This window comes from Camarhynchus parvulus, chromosome 1, assembly GCF_901933205.1.
Source record: "Camarhynchus parvulus chromosome 1, STF_HiC, whole genome shotgun sequence".
Lineage (NCBI taxonomy): Eukaryota > Metazoa > Chordata > Aves > Passeriformes > Thraupidae > Camarhynchus > Camarhynchus parvulus.
Window position 1 is genome coordinate 61,543,717 of NC_044571.1, and position 19,172 is coordinate 61,562,888.

General features: G+C 43.4%; 1 protein-coding gene across 2 annotated transcripts in view; it reads right to left on the reverse strand.

The window, feature by feature from the left end:
- Nucleotides 1–6,920: 6,920 nt before the first annotated feature.
- LCP1 (lymphocyte cytosolic protein 1) overlaps nt 6,921–19,172 on the reverse strand; it is a 30,300-nt gene continuing 18,048 nt past the window's right edge. For both annotated transcript variants that reach the window (XM_030944640.1, XM_030944651.1), the window contains exons 8-16: nt 17,647–17,789; nt 15,533–15,628; nt 14,825–15,020; nt 14,262–14,340; nt 13,947–14,061; nt 12,967–13,100; nt 11,894–12,017; nt 9,689–9,813; nt 6,921–8,354 (exon numbers count right to left, since the gene is read on the reverse strand). In XM_030944640.1, the coding sequence (XP_030800500.1) occupies nt 8,222–8,354; nt 9,689–9,813; nt 11,894–12,017; nt 12,967–13,100; nt 13,947–14,061; nt 14,262–14,340; nt 14,825–15,020; nt 15,533–15,628; nt 17,647–17,789 (1,145 nt within the window). In that variant the 3' untranslated portion in view covers nt 6,921–8,221. The remainder of the gene's footprint in view (nt 8,355–9,688; nt 9,814–11,893; nt 12,018–12,966; nt 13,101–13,946; nt 14,062–14,261; nt 14,341–14,824; nt 15,021–15,532; nt 15,629–17,646; nt 17,790–19,172) is intronic.

Consider the following 19,172-nt stretch of genomic DNA (forward strand, 5'->3'; position numbering starts at 1 on the left):
TGGTTTGTGTTAACTTTTAGGGTTGCTTTGGGAGATGCACAAGCTTTCATTTAAAGAGGGATGAGCAGGTCTTGGTTTCCAGAGCAGATAATTAGCAAAGTGTTCTCTTGATTTCTTTGTTGAAAAATATGCATTTGGGAATTAGGTTATATATATAGCCCTCTGATGCCATTCTTATATTGCTTTTAAAAATATAATCACACTTTAAAGGCAGTTCTAAAGAGATGTCTTCACTCTTTTGGCTGGATGCTGTCTCTCCTCTCCCTCTCCACGTTCACATGTAGTAACACCAGTGTCCCCTGGACAGAGACTGGGTGCTGTACCTCTGGCACATCTTTGTGTGGCGGTTTAAGATGTCAGTAGCCAAAATGGTGGCAGCAGAAGAGACCAACATCTGTGTTCCTGCTAAGTCAGAGTATCTATCATTGCTCAAGATCCCTCAGCACACACTGGGACGCTGGGCTGTGCCTGGTCATCATGCTGGGCTCCTGCAGGCTGCTCTTCTTGATGAAAGAGAACCAGACCCTGGAATGCTGTCAGATAAAACAAGTCAAAGGAGAAACTTCTTGAACTGCTACAGCAAGATGATCTCAAGCAGTTGCAGCAGTGCCACTGAGTAATCTCCAGTGACTCTCCTAAGTGTCACCCTTGGTTTTCTGTGGCCGCATTTCTCTTCACAGAGAAAAGCAAGGCACAGCTTCCCAAGGATATTTTCTGGGAATTACAGCGAGGAACCTCAGAGAAAGAAAAAACAATTCTTATCTCAATTGCTGCTCCTCTTGTGCACAAGTGGAAAGCATTGTGGAAGATTGTTTACCTGAAGGGAATTGGTAATTGGATTCTGGTGTGAGTGTTTTGATTCATTGACCAATTGAATCTACATGTGTGTGTGTCGGGACTCTTGGCTGACAGTCACGAGATTCTGTGCAGTTGAGTGGAGTTGAGTGCTTGTGCAGATTCAGCGCAATATGGTGTAATAAAGTATACAATAATATAGTATAATAAAGTAATTAATTAGCCTTCTGATATCAATGGAGTCAGATGCATCATTTCTTCCCTTCATCAGGGGTTGCTTTGCTTTTCCTATAGTTTTCAGCCACCCAAGTGTCATGAGATTTCCCTTATACTCAACCGTGACCTAAGTGTGACTTTCTTCTTTGATCCTGGGGCTTGCACAGTATCCAGCAGCAAGATTTTAAATAACAAGTCTCATCAAGATTCTCAGATCTGAGTCTGTATTTCAGTGTGTGCTAAAGCCCATGCTAGGCTGGCGCTGTCTGTTTGTAACAGTGAACCTGTTAACGAGCATGCACAAGGGGCAGGAGGAGCAGAGGTCAGCTGTTATCAGCAACCACATCCCTCAGATCATTTTCCTTGTTTGGGATTAGCATAGTCTGTTATGGTTTTGATCCTCCAGAATCCTCTTGTTTCCAGTTAATCAGGGAGTCCCTCCAGGGATGGGTAATCGTGTGATGCATGTGTGTGACTGAAGCAGAACATAAAAGCCAAGTCTGTGCTGTCCTTACTGGTTCTTTAAATTCAGATTCAAATGCAAAATAATCTCATGAAAATTGCTGATAGACCCTTGCCATTTTTTTGGTGCATTATCACTACTGATGGGGCCAAAGGTAACCAGTGAGCGCCCCTCCCACATGAGGCAGAAGATGACTAAAATCTAACTAAACTCTGATCTCTGTTGCTCACTGTGTGATGCAGCTGAGGGCTGTTGCTCATGAGCCACACAAGGATGCAATTAGTGTAACAGTTCTTTATTATGAATGTGGCAGAACAGAATTAGAACTCCATTTACAAGTCCCCCTTTCAAACCCATTCAGCCATTAAGGCTGTATCATCTTTCAGTTTTCCAAGGCATATAATTGATAAATGATTTCTCCCTGCACACCTCAGCTCCTCATCTTTATTCATGAACCAATTAATCTTTGTAGGACACTGTGATCGTTTGCATACATGGCCAATGTCACCAACCTCTGTTATTTCGTTCAGGAAACAATTTTGCAGCCCATGAAACCACCAGGAGGGGAAAATCTGGACTATGTCTAAATTTCTGTTGTTCTGGCATTTCTCCCTCACATCATTCTCAAATATAAAAATCAGATGCTGCTTGTGCTAGAAAATGATGGATTAACCTGGGAGGAAGCGCCCCTCAGCAGTATGTTTCAATCATGGCTGATAGGTATGAGCAGAGGCTGGAAATACATGTTTCCTTGGCATTTTTGAGGACTCTGTTGCGCCAACCTATTTTATTTATTAAATCTTTTCTTTTACTCTTTGCTAGTCAGCTCTCCTGGGTTAGTAGAGAGAAAGCTGCTATAGTATATGCATGGTTTGGGGTGAGTGGGGAGGTATCTGTACTGTTTAAACTCTTTCTTCATGAGCTCTGCTTCCTGAAGGGCTGTTATAAACCACCACCCAATCAACAGTTGTACAAGTGATTCATGTTGTCTTTCTGCCAGGACACCTTGACTTATTTGGCAGGGTCTTAGCAAGGAGCACCTGCAAGGCAAGTTTTATCTTGGTAACAAAGGATATCAAAGAGAGTCCCAGGAGCACTCCAAGCAGAACTTCTGAGCACTTGAGGAAGGTGTCCAAGTACCACCTACAGAGAACACACTTTAGCCAAGTTGCACATGAATGGATGCACACCTGTCTCCCCCTCTATGTACAAAGGTTATGTGTGCACATATCCAGAATGCAATTAGCCCTGGGGCAGGGATGTGTTCTGCCTGTCTCCGGCTGGATCAACCAAATTTGCTTTCTTCTTTGCATTCCTTGCACTTGCTTACATTTCTTGCATGGCATCTGGCAGAGATTAGAAGAGTGGACCCATCCTTTGGGCTTTTGGAGAATGCTGGGACCTGTTTGAAGGTGCCAGGGCCTGTTTGAGGATGCTGGTGAAGAGAAAGCCCACAGAGCAAAGGTCCTGCCCTCTTTCATTCACCCCTCTCAGCTGGTGTGGTCCCCACCACCATCAGTCTGTGCAAGTGAATGCACACTGCAGAGACAACGATCACTGCCCCAGAATTTGGCTCCAACCACAAATTTGGGAAGTTTCTACAAATTTTGAAATTTTCTAGAGGCACTTGACTGGTATGCAAGATCTGATCACTGCATGGACAACATCCCCCCAGGTAGGTCTGAGAAGCATTATGGGACACTGAGGCCACGTTTCCCTAATGCCAATTGTGATTTGACAGAGCAGCAGGCAGTGGATGTAGGACAGGTGGGCAGGGCCTGCATCCCTCCTCAGGAATCTCTGTTTTCCCTGCTGTGGCTGATTGAGCTTTCACTGGCACATTACCTAACCACAGGATGGTTTCACTGACACCCAAGCTAACACAGACCTTGAGGAGAAGGCATGGCAGGGCTGGTGCTCCTAAGCCTAGTTCACCAGCTCTCGGACACACAAGGTGTTTTGCTTTTCATTTTCACATTGCTTTTCTGCCTGCATGAATCAAAGCAGTACCACACATATGAAGCACCTGCTAGGAGATTTCCAGAGGGCATGTGTGGGGCCCTCTCTCTGCTTTGTGCATTTACAGATATTCATTGCTGTATTTCCTTAGATCCTTAACAAATGCCCAGAGTTCAGTGTGTCTAGGTGGGATTGGTAATGTAGCATTCTGCACTTTTCACAAATTTCAGACATAGTGTAGTAACACCAGTGAGCAGATGGCCTGTGTGAATTCTGGCCTTTCTCAGCTTTGAACAATTTATCATGGATCTGGAATAGTAATAGTAGTTTGCAATCTGGGAACAAATTAGGTTTCCCATAAAGCAGTTTGAAAAGTTATCAGGGCACAAAAAGTAAATAAGATGCAATGAAAAACAGTCCTTTATAAATATAGTCATTTTACTTGGTGAGAACTAAGAGCTGTGTGTTACTTTCAGAGCAGCAAAGGAATTGCCAGGGGAATAACACATTTTTCCTGGTGGCAGAAGAGAACCACCCACAAGCACTGATTGACACTTACAAAAAAATTGAGAGCATTATGATGTGAGCTTGCCCCTAATTCACAGTTTTCTCACATTAAGCTGTACGAAGTCCACAGATGCCACCTTACCATTACACAGTGCTCTTCTGATTCATGTCCTGCTTAATGAACAGCTTCTTAGGTTTGTGGGTAAATTTTAACTCCAAAGTGTCTCACCACACAGCAGGCAATGAGAATTAGGCATTCAGTGGTGCTAATCTCTGCTGCTTGGGCTTGAGTGGCTGAGCAGCCTGAAGGAAAATGCTCCCAAATTCTTGACAAGTCTGTTCTTCATATGGTGAAGGAGGCTGCCAGAAGTGGGAGAAGACAGAGAGCTGACTCTGAGGAACTCAGCATACGGGTTTGCAGGATTGGAGGCACCAGGATCCATTTCTTCATCAAGCTGAAAGCAGCAGTCAATGGTACTTGCTGTAGGACCAATGCTGCTCCTGTGCTTTTTGCAGCCAGCTGACAGAGACCTATTTTCCAAGGGTCCTATTTTCCAAGCAGAAGCCAGATCAAAGCTGCTGCTCATTTAGACAGCAGTGGACACCAAGGCCTGAAGTCTGTGATTAGGCTAATGACAGAATTAAGCTGCACTTAGAAGGATGAGTGATGTCAGGTTGGGGTTTTGGTTTGGTCCCAGTTCTGGAGGAAATAGAGACAACCTTATCTCTACAAGAGCATAGCAGCCAGCCAACCTGCTTGCTGTCCCCTTTCCAAGGCTAGAACAGATGATTTCTAGCTAGGGTAGATGATTTACAAGAAGGTGTAAAATCCTCATCATACACCTAATTATGCTTTACTACTCTGTGGGGGGACATTTCCTTCTAAGTCCATCTGGTGATCAGACTGTACCCTGAGGCGTGTGGATTGATTGCCCTCATGGTTTTTTCTCCTATTTAGTCTAAATGCTGATGCTTTATTTTTATTCGTATGAGTGTCTAAGCCTTTTTGAAGCATTGAAAATTATGATTAATTGTGCAATGAAAATCAATAATGAAAGTGCTTACAAAGTCAGCTTGATTTGGGAGTGAATCCCAAAGACAGCTGCTTTCTCTAAGAGGGATGGAAAAAGTCAGAAGAAAGCAACAGCAAAAAAATTCCAGATCCTGGTTGGTATTTTTAGTGATGTTTGTCATAGGCTTAACCCCTTCAGCATCTTCTGAGAGAGACCTTTATTACAGGCTGCTATTACCTGTTCATGAAAGCAAAACCTCAAGTTCATCAAATAAGCAAGAATACTCGATTAAACAGAAATGCACTGAAAAGTGAAACTATTTCTACTCCTGTACCAGAATGCAGCTATTCCCACACCTTCGGTGCTGTGACAGATTCGTTTTTCGAGTGAGATTCCAGAGCCAGGGCTGAGGATCTGGGAGGGATTTACAGTGGCATCCCTGCCAGCAGCACTTACTCCCTTTTGCGCACTGGCGAGTGCTGGCTTCGTGCCGAGAGTTCAGGATCCAATTTTTTCCTCCGTTCCTCAGAGGATGGCAGTGCCGCCTGCCGGTGTGCGAGCTCCGGGCGCAGGGAGTGCCATCTCGTGGTTATCTGTCCGTGCTGCGGAGCGCGGTCTGGCGCTCGGTGATGCTGCTCCCCAAGGCAGCCCGCGGGCAGAGCGCTGCCGACGGGGAGGGATGCGTGCCAGCGTGCTGGGATGCTGAGGAGGAGGAAAAGCAGCCCCTTCCACAAAACGTGGTTCAAATAACACCGTACATCTCCTGGCCCCTCTCCAGAGCCTGAGGCAGCTTTCAGTCCCCAGAGCCCTCGAAGTCCTACACCTTGCCTAGCGGCAATGCATGATGTATAGAAGCCTCCTCTCTGCCCATCTCAGCAGACTCCTCTAAAAATCTTACCCCTGTGCAAAAAGCTGAGTTGCTAAGAGCTGGTGAATGGAAAACGCCTGAAAATCCCCCCTGCTCTCTGGGGATGGCAAACACCTGCATTCATTTGGGTTCAAGGGAAAAGCCATCCTTCTCACCCTAGTTCTGCTGCCAGGTCATCTACTTCATCCTTCATGACTGCCCCTGAGTCTGGGGTGAGACCATCTCCCTGAAACAAGGAGCCTGAAACAGGGCTGTCTTCAGGCAGGATTACCCGGTCCTGTCAGATCTACACCATTTATCCAACCAAAATTGGCCTCTTCATTTTGCAAATGCACACACGTGCATGAGACTCACACAAAACATGGTCATCCCACCTGACAGAAGCTCTGCAGTCCCAGTTTCCTCTCTCTGGTTTACCTCTGAAGGACTCCCAAGTCAATCACAAAGGGGATGGAGCTGCCTTTTCAGTGCCACCCCTCTTCTCTGGCAACAGCAGGTGCCACACTTGAAAAGAGGAGGAGGAGGAGTGTAGGGGCCATGATCTCATAACTCCCCCTTCCTGGGCAATAAGCTGGGGTGACATCTCCATAGTATAGCACTTCAGATGTTCTCCTCCTCTGGAAGCACTGGGAAATACTAGGACCAGACAGAATGGGGTTGGTTTAGGATACTGCACTTTTCTCATCCTGTATTAAATTCTTAAGAGAAACAGGGCAGTCAGATCTGATTGGGATCAGGATCTGGCCATTCCTGCAGAAACAAAGCAGCATATTTGCATTGCAGAATGCTTAAATAAGCAAAATTTATGGGTACCTGGGCAAAGTAAGACGATGCTAGGCAGTGCACCAAAAGGGAAATCATACTGGAAGTCCAGCCAGAACAGTGTCTTATCTTTGGCAGTGTCTCAGAGTAGCATTTTCACAAGTGGCCTAGGAAATAATTCTTTCCATTCTCTGCAATCTGTGGTTTCAGTAACAATGCAGAAGACACATTGTCAGTGAGCCCACAGATTATTTTTACCTCTGTCCCCATTTCAGCTCCATGACACACACCAACTAGCACATCCACTACTAAAAGCAAGGACTACACATTTGGCTTTATAGAACATTTTATTTGGAGAGACTTATCACGTCATAGACTATTGGGTTCTTTGTTAAGGCCGTTCTGAAGGGCTGGAGGAAAGGGAGGGGGAGAGGGAGAGAACTGTGTCAATGGGAGTGCATTAAGGCAAAATTCCCTCCTTCTGCATTTCACCACAGTAAAATCCACATAAAGGCCAGTAAATGTCTCATGCCAAGGAAGAGATTCAGTGCAAATATATCCCACTGACTACCCATAGACAGGGCTACAACCTCAACTGAGGCAAATTTACAGTGCCTTGTTAGCTGCAATGCAAAGCTGATTTAGCTCTGTTGAGGATCCCAGCCGGGGTTCAGGGGAGCATTTGAGTATGTGTTTCTTATGCTAGCACAGGTACAAATGCTCTCCTGAATCACAGCCACAGCCCCTTGAGTCCAAGTCTGTGAAGTTAGCACTTGAATTTTTATTGTCTACACAAATATGTCATTCTGTATCCCTTTGTTCACTTCTCATTGTATTGCTACTGAGTACATTCCCTTAGTTTCTTTAACATGGCTTTCATTACTATCATGCTTTGCAATCATTTTAAAGCGTATTATGACATAAAAACGAGTTATTCCTTGGAGAACATTTGTTGCAAAGGTGCCAGAGTTTGGATGTTTTTGGAGGACCAGGCTACAGTGTGTTTTTTTTGGTGAGCAGTAATGTAATCTGTGAGTAATGCCATGGATGGCAGAGGCATAACTTGCAGGGAAAAGTACTGCTCAGTTTACATACCAGCAGCACATCACAGACACCAAACACTACTTTCTTTCCACAAGAATTTCCTCAGAGGATCCTACCTCTCCAGAAACAGCCACTACTACTTGCATTGGCTTGAGAAAACCTGTTTTGTCATCCCAGGTGCAAACTGAAGGTAAGTATGGCAGAAATGCTACAAAAAGCATGACAACGTTTTCAGGCAGAAGCAGAGTATAACATTTCACAGTCCTAAAAGCTGTCTGTCACTGGATGACCTCCACAGAAAACCCTGGTATCCATTAATGAAATTATATGCTTAGGCCTCAGTGTCAAAAACTTGTTTAGGAATATGAAATGGTTATAAGCTAGCAAGGTGGAAAAATAAGGCAAAGAAATCAAGCATCAAAGTATTTCCTGGATACATGTGAATACACAACTTCTGTATGGCCTGGAACCACATATAACACTCATGTCTTAAAAGCATGAGCGCACTGCATATTTATTTGACACAGAGAACAGCATCCAGTTTGAAGGAATCTAAAGGGTGAATAACAGGCATCAGTGCAAGTCTTTTGTGCTTTAAACTTTCTTCATTCCTTTCCCCATAAGGCAAGCAAACACTGTCATGACCATTTTGGGTTTTACTTCAACCAGGTCTTCTGGAAGGGCATAGACTCTTGCTCCAATTTTTCTTGCCATAGAGATGGCATATCTGCATTGCAGGGGTGGGAGAAAAAAAGGAAAAAATAAAGACAGAAATTAGTGCAGTAGCAATAATTTTCCCCCTGTTAAGTGTTTTACATGATCAATACCAGAGTGGGTTTCACTCATTTACCAAAGTTAAACTTTTCTGTAGGAATGTATGAGACAGGCTCATAAAGAACTACATTTCTAATAAAAGGCAGAGTGCATTCCCTGATGGTTAGAGCACTGATTACCTGCAGGATGGGATCTGCAGGTCCTGGTATGAAACATTTAATCTTCCATCCCCTAAAAGTTTATCCTCAAAATCAGCCATTATGACCTTGCCCCCCTTCAATGTTTGAGACTCAGACTTTGCATGTAAACAAACTTGCAAGGATAGAAGCAGAAGGCTGCGATGTCAGTGGAAACCAGTGTTGTTGGAAATCAACATCTGGGGACTTATTTCAGTCATACCCAGAAAGTGCAAGTTGACATTCCCATCTACCTGCTCAGAGCCACTGGCTGTTCTCCAGTGAGTTTGTCTCTTCTCTCTATTTTTTTAAAAAAGCTAGAAAATCCCAGGTTCTTTCCATTTCAGAGCACATACATTTGTGAAATTTCCCCCAAAATACAGAGAAACATTGGGAACGTGGGGGAACAGGGGTGGGAAATGAGGAAAAGAACAGCAGAGGAATGAAGAAATAAAGTACAGAGAAAAGCATACATAGGATTGCAAGAAAAGGAGGACAGATGGTAGGAAATAGAAGGGGAAAGAACAGCAGGAAAAGTCTTTACAAAAATAATGGCAGCTCTGATTGCAGTTACTGTATAGAAGAGAAATTAAACTGATGATCAGACCAGGAGGTGATCTGTGTAACTCTGAGAGAGAGATGCCCCCAGAATTGACTCTCTACTAGGAAATCATTTGCATTCAGGGGAAAAAAAAAATCAATATCCACATCTAGAGAACCAGTTTTTCAGGCATGAATCCTGTCCTCCCTCTTCTCTCTTAAATATGCCCTTGTTCTACCTGTAGGTGACTAAAGAGCTGTCACTTAATCCCTCTTCACTGTTTGTTGGCATTGTTCCCTGATATCTGAAAGAATTTTAAATTTAACATGAGAAAATAGGAGCTTGTAAAACCAAGTGATTTCAATCCTTTCAAGGGATTTGTGAAGCAGGAACTACATTACACACTGTATTTCCATTGATACTCTTTTTACTACCTAACTCAGAGCCTTCATGCTTCTAACTCGGGCGGTATTTCTCACATGAGGTTGTGCCAGATGAAAATGACGGCAGAGTAGTTTTTAAAGACAGAGTTAGGTAACTCATGCTAAGTGCCACTTGGCAGAAACATACTTAGCATTATTTAGTTTCTCCTCGTCATTCAGGTCCTCTGTTTTCAAGAGGTCATACTTGATTGACCCTGGTTGAATGGCATCAATGAGATCCAGGACTGGCATGCTGGTGCTGATTTTGCTATCCTGCATAGACAAAAAGAAAATTAAATGAAAGAACAGGATGACAGAACTCCCACAAAGCCAGAGTCTAGACTCAAGAGCAATGAACAGTTCGGTAAAATACCATTTAGATCTTCACAAAAGGCTGCTTAGAATATTTTTTTTTATCTAAGGCAGACTAAAAACTCTTTCAAGGATTTTTTTTCTTTTTACCCAAGGGATGAAACTTCATAGAATCGTTTAGGTTGGAAAATATTTTTATGATCAAGTCTACCCTTAATCTAGCACTTCCCAGTCCACCACTAAATCATGTCCCTAAGCATCACATCTACACATTTTTTAAATCCTCCAACTCACTTTGCTAGACAGCCTGTTCCAGGGCTTGACAACCCTTTGGGGAAAGAAACTTCCCCTAATATCTAACCAAAACCTCCCCTGGCCATTTACAAACTCAAGACCATTTCCTCTTGTCCCATCACTTGTTACCTGGGAGAAGAGACTGACCCCCACCTGGCTACACCCTCCTTTCAGGCAGTTGTAGAGAGTGATAAGGTCTCCCCTGAGCCTCCTTTCCTTGAGGTTGAACACCCCCAGCCCTCTCATCTGCTTCTCATAGGATTTATGTTCCAGAGCCTTTCTCAGCTTTGTTGCCTTTTAGACATGCTCCAGTACCTCGGTGTCTTTCTTGTAGTGAGGGGCCCAGAACTGGACACAGGATTCAAGGTGTGGCTGAATCGTACAGGGGGTGCAATCCCTGCCCTGGTCCTGCTGGCCACTATTGCTGATCCAGGCCAGGATGCCATTGGCCTTCTTGCCTACTTGGGCACACCCTGGCTCATGTTCAGCCACTATCAGCCAGTACCCCCAGGTCCTTTCTTGCTGGGCAGATTTCCAGCCACTCTTCCCCAAGCCTGTAATACTGCCAGGGTTGTTGTGATTCAAGTGCAGGTCCCAGCATTTGGCCTCATTAAACCTCATACAATTGGCCTTGTTCCATCAATCCAGCCTGTCCAGATCCCTCTGCAGAGCCTTCCTGCCTTTCAGCAGCAATATTCCCACCCAGTTTGGTGTCCTCTGCAAACTGGCTGAGGATGCACTTGATCTGCTTGTCCAGACCATCAAGAAAGATGTTAAATGGCCCCAAAACTGAGCCCTGGGGCACCACTGGTGACAGGCTGCCAGCTGGATGTAACTCTGTTCACCACCACTCTCTGGGCCCAGCCATCCAGTTTTTACCCAGCAAACAGTGCAACTGTCCAAGCTATATACAGCCGGTTTCTCCAGGAGAATGTTGTGGTAAACACTGTCAAAGGCTTCACTAAAATCCAGGTAAATGACATCCACAGCCTTTCCCTCATCCATGAAGCAAGTCACCTTGTCATAGAATACAATGTCATCAAAGCAAAAGATGGGGTGCAGGGCTAGTGCATTTGCATCCTGTGGGGAGATGACACTGACAGACATTTACTGATGGGAGGGGTGAGAGGGACCAGCTGTGTGATTCCTGAACTCATTACATGAAGTTTGATGGATCTGCTCTCGCCTGGTGCAAACTGCTGATTTATATCCATGGAGTGTTCCCTAGCTTGGGAAGTGTCATAGATATTGTGTGGTTAGTGGAATTGGAAGCGCTCTAGAAATGGTCCATTTCTGTGTTTGTGTGGTAGCTTGCAAAATAGGGCAAGGTACCCCTGCACAGGTTATAAATATATTGCTATTGTTCATTTTAATACTGCCATTTGTAATTGCTGTTGATTCATAACCAACAACACAGCAGTTCTTTCTTAATTCCAGTCATCATTCCTGGCTCCATCCTTTGATTTCCCAAGCCAAACTGGAATTCAAGGTGTTTCCTGTAGTGTTCATATCACATTTCTATTACTTTTCCACAATAAAGTCCCTCGAATAAAACCTATGTATTTGAACAAGCTTTTAAAAGGGAATGAAAAATAATCAAGCTATGCAGTGAGTTATATCATAATGTAGAGTGTGCGTGTATAGGCATACACACATTTATATACCATACACACATCTATATACCACACACACAAGCACTCTGAATAAGAGATTCCTGAGCAGAGATTTCTGAAAAAAAATCCTGTACCTTGAAACTGGAGATGGTTGAATCCTTCCCAGCTGCAGTGAGTGTTTCATTGACCCAGCCGACAATGATTTCATCATTGACCTTCTCTCCACCACCAATGTCTTCAAGGATATTCAGGGTGTACCTTAAGAGGGAAACCAGGATATTTGTTCAAAGTCTGCTGTAACCTCAGAACTGTCCTGTATGTGCACAGCTTGTCTGGGATTATCCCAATGATCTGATATTCCTCTGCCTCACACACACACAGAGTGCATATGATGTATATTATAACACAATTATTAATCTAAGGAGTTTTTTCATCCCCAACTCCTTAATCACTGTTTTGGGAATGTTAAATTTTGGTTACTTAATTCCTGGAATTCCTCTGAATGTATCTCGTTGTAAATTACTCATTCTCATAGCACTTAAGAGGTAATCACTGATTTTAGAGATAGAAGGGAATCCTTCTGCTCAGCTAAGACTGACCTTCTGCATGAAAACAAGCCTGGAGTATTTTGCTTATACAGCATATACCTTGGAAGGACATCCCAAACTTAGGGTAAGTAATCACCTCATCCCTAGTTTAACTACCCTACTGATAAACCTCTACCTTACTCTATAGCCCAAATTCAGTTTGTATTCAGTTCCTAACTACTAGGGCTCTTTATTTTTATTTATGGCACTCTTAAACACAGCAATATGCACACACAGAGAATTACATTAAAATGGGGAGAGGTACTGAGTTATACCCATTCAGGAATCAGCTTACAAAACTTCTGTATCAGTTCCTTACTTCTGGGGCACTGTCCCCATTCCCTGACACAGAGACCTTTTAACTTCTTTTCCTCTCTTCTATGCAATAAACATTTCTTGTTGCTATGCAGATAGTGACAATAACAATCTTCTGCATGATCTGACAGTCACGGCCTTGCCCACAAGACGTGCTCTGATCACATCCTTAACTAGGAGTGAGCAGAAGGTTGCTGTGCCATGGCACTGAAGTGCAAAGGGAGGAGTGAGAAGGCTGTAGCCTGTTGAGAGCATCAGGAAACTACTGCACTGCAAACTGAGCCTACCAAAATGCTCTGACCTACCTTCTCATCAGCTGCCAGATTAAGGCCAGCGTGAGCGTACGGTTTCCTTCATTCAGATCTTGCCCAGCAATGCCGACAAGGGAGAATTTGGCTTGATTCTTTCCCAGTTCCACTGCATAGTTGCAGTTTTCAAGCTGTTAATAGCAAGGTCAAAAATATAGGGGGAAAAAAGAAAAAGAAAGAAGACAAGACACTATTACTTTAAATTCGTTGGATCACTCAGCCCAGATCCTCCTGGGCAGACAGGAACATTGGGGCTCTGTGATAAAACAGCTGATTGACTACCAATCTACCAGGCAGATGCACCCCAAAAATACCATCCTGAACATTTAACATAGAAGAAAATGCTATACTTCTTATTACGGCCTGAAAAGCAGATTATCCTGGAAAATAAAAGTGTATGGCTCATGGGTAGCTCCAGCATCATGGCATTACACTGAGACAAAGGATTAGTGTCCCAGCCAATATTTTAGATTGGTTGATCACTCTGGTCTAACTGGATGCAATTACTCATCCAGATAGCTGGGAGAAAGCTTTGCATGTAGCAGCAGCTGTGTGATCGGTTCTTGATGCATCTGATCAAGAATGCTTATTATCACTGTCTTTATTTGAAGTGGAGGGCAGTGATCCAGACAGCTGCAATTAAGCCAGTGCCATGCATCTCACGGTCCAGATGCATTACAATCAGTGCCCAAAGCAGTAGCAAAAGGGATCTGCAAATACAGTTTCTAAATACTGACACAAAAATTGTCAAGTCTTTTTAGGTAACAGATATTTTTCACCTGCCAACAGAGCAAGTGAGTCTAATGTATATTTCTTTTTCAGGATGAAAAATTATCCACTGACTAAGCACAAAAATAATTTAAGGTGCTGTCCTTGGGACTGGAGAGCAACATGAATACCCACATTGCTGTTTGAAATGATTTAGGCATTCACTGAGGATAAGGCATCACTACTGGAGCTATTCTAGCTTTTTGTACCTTCTTCATGTTGCCACCCAGTTTAGGATATGGTGGTTTGTTCACCCTGTTCCAGTCTACTGGCACTTTTATCTTTTCATAGAGTTGGAAGATAACCAAGGCATCTGACAGGTCACTGAAAACAACAAAAAAGATATATCATTGTCCAAAGAACAGAGGAAAGAAACACGATTCAACTATTAGCAGAGGTAAACTTAGTTTCCTGGGAAACACAAAGCAGCATATATTCTTATAGGGCCCAGAAGTTTTTATGTTCTTGCAATTAACTTGCTGGCTGTATTTATCATCTGAAGGAAGTGCAATACCTCATCTTACCTGTACAAGTGATTTACTCGTGGATTAACGCCAAGGGAGTTCATCCAGTTCCTAAATGTCCTTTCTTCCCTTGTCTCACCTAAAACAACAGACACATCAATCAAAGGCCTGCAGAACACCACACTTCAGTAATGTAAGTGTTTTGGGAGAAAACCCTAACTGAATTTACAGCGCACTGTGTTGTCATCTTATTGCAGGGGTTCCATACTGTTGTCTCCTATCACAAAAGTTTCAGACCTTCTTGGTGTTTCTTGTGGGCAGCTCCTCAGAGCACTGACTCTTCCTTCTTCACAAAGCAGCCAACTGACTCCAGTTCCCTTCTCAACCAGCCACCCCACTTTTATAGCACTCTCCTTCTCATTGGTCACAGGTGTGGCCTGTTAAAGCCAGGCCTGTTCCTAATATTTGGTAACTGGCCCAGCTGCAACTCCTTAGGGGTGAGATTACTTTCTACACTATCTTTATTTTCTTATATTCTATCCCCCTACAGCACTGAACCATGAACGGAAGGAGACGCAAGGGAAATATCACAGTGCACCATGAGATATTTGCATTTTCCTGACCTTCAATGGAGCCCCAGTCGATGTCCTGGTTCTCTGGCTTATGCAGGGCAGGGTATTTGTTGAACAGGTTGGCAATGAAGGCCAGGTTGAGCTTGGGGTTGCCGCGGACAACGTCGGTGGCGGTGACGAACTGGCGGCAGCCGAGGCGCTCGGCTTGCTGCAGCATGCACTCGGCTCGCTGCACGTCATCCTTCTCCTGCTCGGCACAAATGCGACATCAGCCTCACCCTCCCCAGCTCTGCACCCACCCCACCTGGGTCTCCTTGTGGGCATCTAGCTGCTAAAGCAGCTCCTTGATGGATTTATTGTTATTCCCGTTCCCACTTTCGCTAATGGCAAGTCTGTGTTTTCAAATGGGCTTTACTCATGATTCAACCACCTCACCATATTGCTTTTACAGCCATATTCCATATAAATGTGATGGTTTGATGAAATTCACAGATAAATGTATTTAAATACACTTGTTGCGTGCTAGTAGTTTATCAGTGTGATTAAACGGTTGCTGAAGTTTCAGAGTTACTATCTAACAAAAATCCAAACACATAATTCTTAATTCTTTGGAAGCTTTGATTTCTGATTTACAAGATCGTGTTGCAATGCAAGAAAGAATTTGCTGGTTCTGACATCCCAGCACAGCCGTGTGTTGGCCAGGAATGCAAGTAATGGACAGAAAATATTGGCATTTACTCCAAACTTATCTCATCTTACCCTTAATCCTGACATGTCAATAGTAATAGCTGGAATGCCTTCTTCATCTCCCTTGGGGGCAACTTGGTTCAGCAAATGGTAATAAGCTCTTGAGTCCTGTGACAGACAGAGAAATTAAAGGGAAGAAAAACTACATCTAAAGCTCAGCCCTTTGCTTGCCAGTGCTCCCCTGAACAACGTGCCTGCATGCTTCATTTTTATTACATCGATCATTGGGCTACATAATTAAATTAATTAAGCTGGAAGCACTTAGCAATTCCTACTTTATGCTGTGTTTGCCAAATCTATTTCTCCCCTTCTCCAGCACAATATATATGTGCTGGAGAATGCCCAACACACAAGACAAGAATGCTGTGTGTGGAACTTACAGAAAGGGCAGCAACAACAAAGTGATATCAGAATTTACTTAATCTGAAGGTAAAATTAGATGTAGGAAAATGCATACCTTTATAATGCTGTAGAAGTCAGGCTGCTGAGCATTTAATAAAAGAAAATGCAGAAGGAGAAAGCAGATGTTTAAAGTGGATTTCAAAGCAAGGCTGGAACAGTTGTGGAAGAGAAAGCATAGTTTTCAAGGACAAAAGTTAACACTGACAACAATATCAGCATTTTTCAGGCAAAAGGGCAAGAACAAGACAAGGGTTTATCATGCTGTGTCTTTAATCTTTTGTGAAATACAATGCTGCTTCCATATGTGGAAAATATTAAATCACTTCAAAAACAACTCAAAGAACTGAAAATAAAGCTACATTTTAATGTCTAGGGACTTGACTAACTAACCCAACTGCTGCTCTTCAAAATATTAAGCAGACTACCTGAATTATTTTAAATATTTTACATCTGTATTACTATGTACTGTATCTAGGAAGTGGTTATTTACAACAGAAGTGAGGTGGGGAGACAGACTTAGACAATGTCTGTAAACACCGAAATCTTGTAAATATGTGCCTTCATTTCCTACTGTAAACACCAAAATTGTGATTTAGCGTTCAGTTGTAGATAAGATTCAATCAGCTGAACTGTAGTCTTTTTGGCCAGCACACAGAAAGATGGGAAAGACTCCATTCCCTTCCCTTTTCATGGATATTCTCCAGTCACCTCCACCCACCCAACCTGGATTACAAGAAAAAATCTATTACAATAAAAACTGTATTATCAAATGTGACTCTCTACCCCTCCTGTTGCCTTCCCTAGTGGTTTTTTTTTTCTGTATTTCAATTAAATGCTTGTGCTTATGCTTCAGTCCCTAGTGAAGCCTATGACCAGGTACCTTGGGAGCTGGTTTTTTCCCATGCTATTCTGGGAGCAGAGAAATCAGGTGAGGTTGGTGTGCTGGCCAGCCCCTGGCTTTCTTGTAAACCAGCTCCCTTATACACCCTCTGCACATCTGGGATGCTGTCTGGGCCTCACACTGGGTTTTAGAGTCAAAAATTCATCAGTGGGCACCACTGAGGTTCAGCTACATCTGTCTGGGAACAAAAAGGTCCTACAGAGAAAGCTCTGCTGAAATCTGCACCCAAAAGTCCAAGAGGTCCTGAGTATATGAAATAATGCTGCCCAGACTACAGATCTACTCTTGCAAGTGTCTCCCAGTCTAGCTGTAGTATTTTCAATAGTTCAAACAAATTAAAACTCAGAGAAAACTGCATTCAGGGCTATAGTAAATGTTGGGACAGAGGAGCACATAGCCTAGGTGAAGGAAAGATCAAGTGGGGAAAGATCAAGAGGAATTGGAAATGCCTAATCATCTTTCTCTACATGTTTGAATAAGGTCCAGGCTTTTCCAAACAAAAGTCAGGTCAAGAGTTATTTAGGAGGATTTGGAAAGGAGGTGAGCAATAGAGGCAAGGAACTGAAAATACAGTGTCCATTCCTTTCTCAGGCATCTGGTGTGCAGGAGCTGTCAGTGATAACTGGGAGGTCAGGAGGAAGAGGAGGAATACTACTGAGTGCAAAGGCAAACCCCAATGAAAGCATTTTATGTACCCAGCTCCATGTGCTTGACAGAGCAGTCTCAGCTGCTTGGAGTGCTTCAGTGCACAGTCTCCATGTGGAGGGCAGGAATTTGGGTGTAGAGCTGCTGTTTTGCTTTTGTTGGTCAGTATTTCTCATACCTTGATGTCTGAGCTGAAGTTGTTGACTTTGTTGCATCCTGCATTTTCCAGGTGATAGTTTGCCCATCTCAACAGCAGGTCCTCTGGAGACAATTTCATCAGATCCTCCAGGCTCTCTCCTTCTCTCAGAAGAGCAATCAAGGCTAAGCAGGAAAAAAAAATTAAAAATAATGATGTGAACACTTGTTGAGGAAAATGTGTAACTGTTTTCTCTCTTTAACATTTTCCTGCCCTAGCTTCGAAATGTGAGCTGCCAAAATGTTGCCAAAATTCAAGCTGGGTTAGCATGACAGAGGATGTAAACAGAGAAAGGATCACCTCAATAAAATGAGTATAAGGCTGTAATTTGTGTATCTAGTAGTGGATCATATACAAGTGGAAGACAATTTCAGTGTGGTCTAAGAGCTGCCCACGAGCTATAAAGGTCTGGTCAACCCTCCCAGAAATGAGCAGGGACATCTTTAACGAAATCAGTTTGTTCAGAGCCCCATTTGAGAAGACTTTGAATGTTTGCAGGCATGGGGCATCCACCACCTCTCTGAGCAACCTCTGACAGTGTTTCACCACCTTCACTGCAAAAAACTCCTTCCTCACATCCAGTCTAAATCTACCCTTTTTTGTTTAAAACCACTACCCCTTTTGCTACTGCAACGGGCCCTGCTGAAGATTTTGTCATCATCTTTCTCTCAGGCCCCTTCAGGTGTTGAAGGCTGCAATAAGAGCTCCCTGGAACCTTCTCTTCTACAGGCTGAGCAATCTCAGCTCTCTCAGCCCACCTTCATAGGAGTGCCCCAGCACCCTGAGCCTTTCTGTGGCCTTCCTCTGGACCCACTCCAGCAGGTCCAAGTCTTTCCAGTGCTGAGAAGTGCAGGGCTGGATGCAGTGATGCTGAGCACAGGGGCAAGCTCAGAATGAAAATATGAACACAGGCTTTTTGCAGCTTAGATGAAAGAAATCTCAGTGACCTTCACACTGAAACTGGATTCACACAGGCATTCTGGAACACTTGCACATGACCTCATGGGCTTGTGGGCCAGTAGGGCTAATTTATCTGTCAATTGAGGAGATACCCTATTTACACAGATAAATTGATATTGTGTTCACAAGAGGAGGAAAAGGCAGGATGGAAGGATTGACCCTTGAAACCTTGGACCACGAAAAGCTTTAGAACTAGTTTTGAAAAGAAGAACTAACGTGGAAACTAATTATTAATGTGGTAAAAAAGGAGAGTGTGTTACATTGCTCTGATTTTCTTCCAGTATCTTTTGTCAGACCTTGAAAGAATTATGGATTGGCTACATAAAGGAAACAGTGGAGACACACTGTAAGTGGAGTTACACAGATAATTTGATATAGGGTGCAATGGGGTTAAACTGGACCAGAGGGGGATAATAGAAGCATTTGAAGACAGAGGATTTTATGAAGAGAACAGTGTTGACACTGCTGGAAGACTGGAAGAAGGATTCTTGTGGAGTTGATTGTGGATTGATTTTTAGATTAATATCTTCTCCTTTTTTTTTTGCATC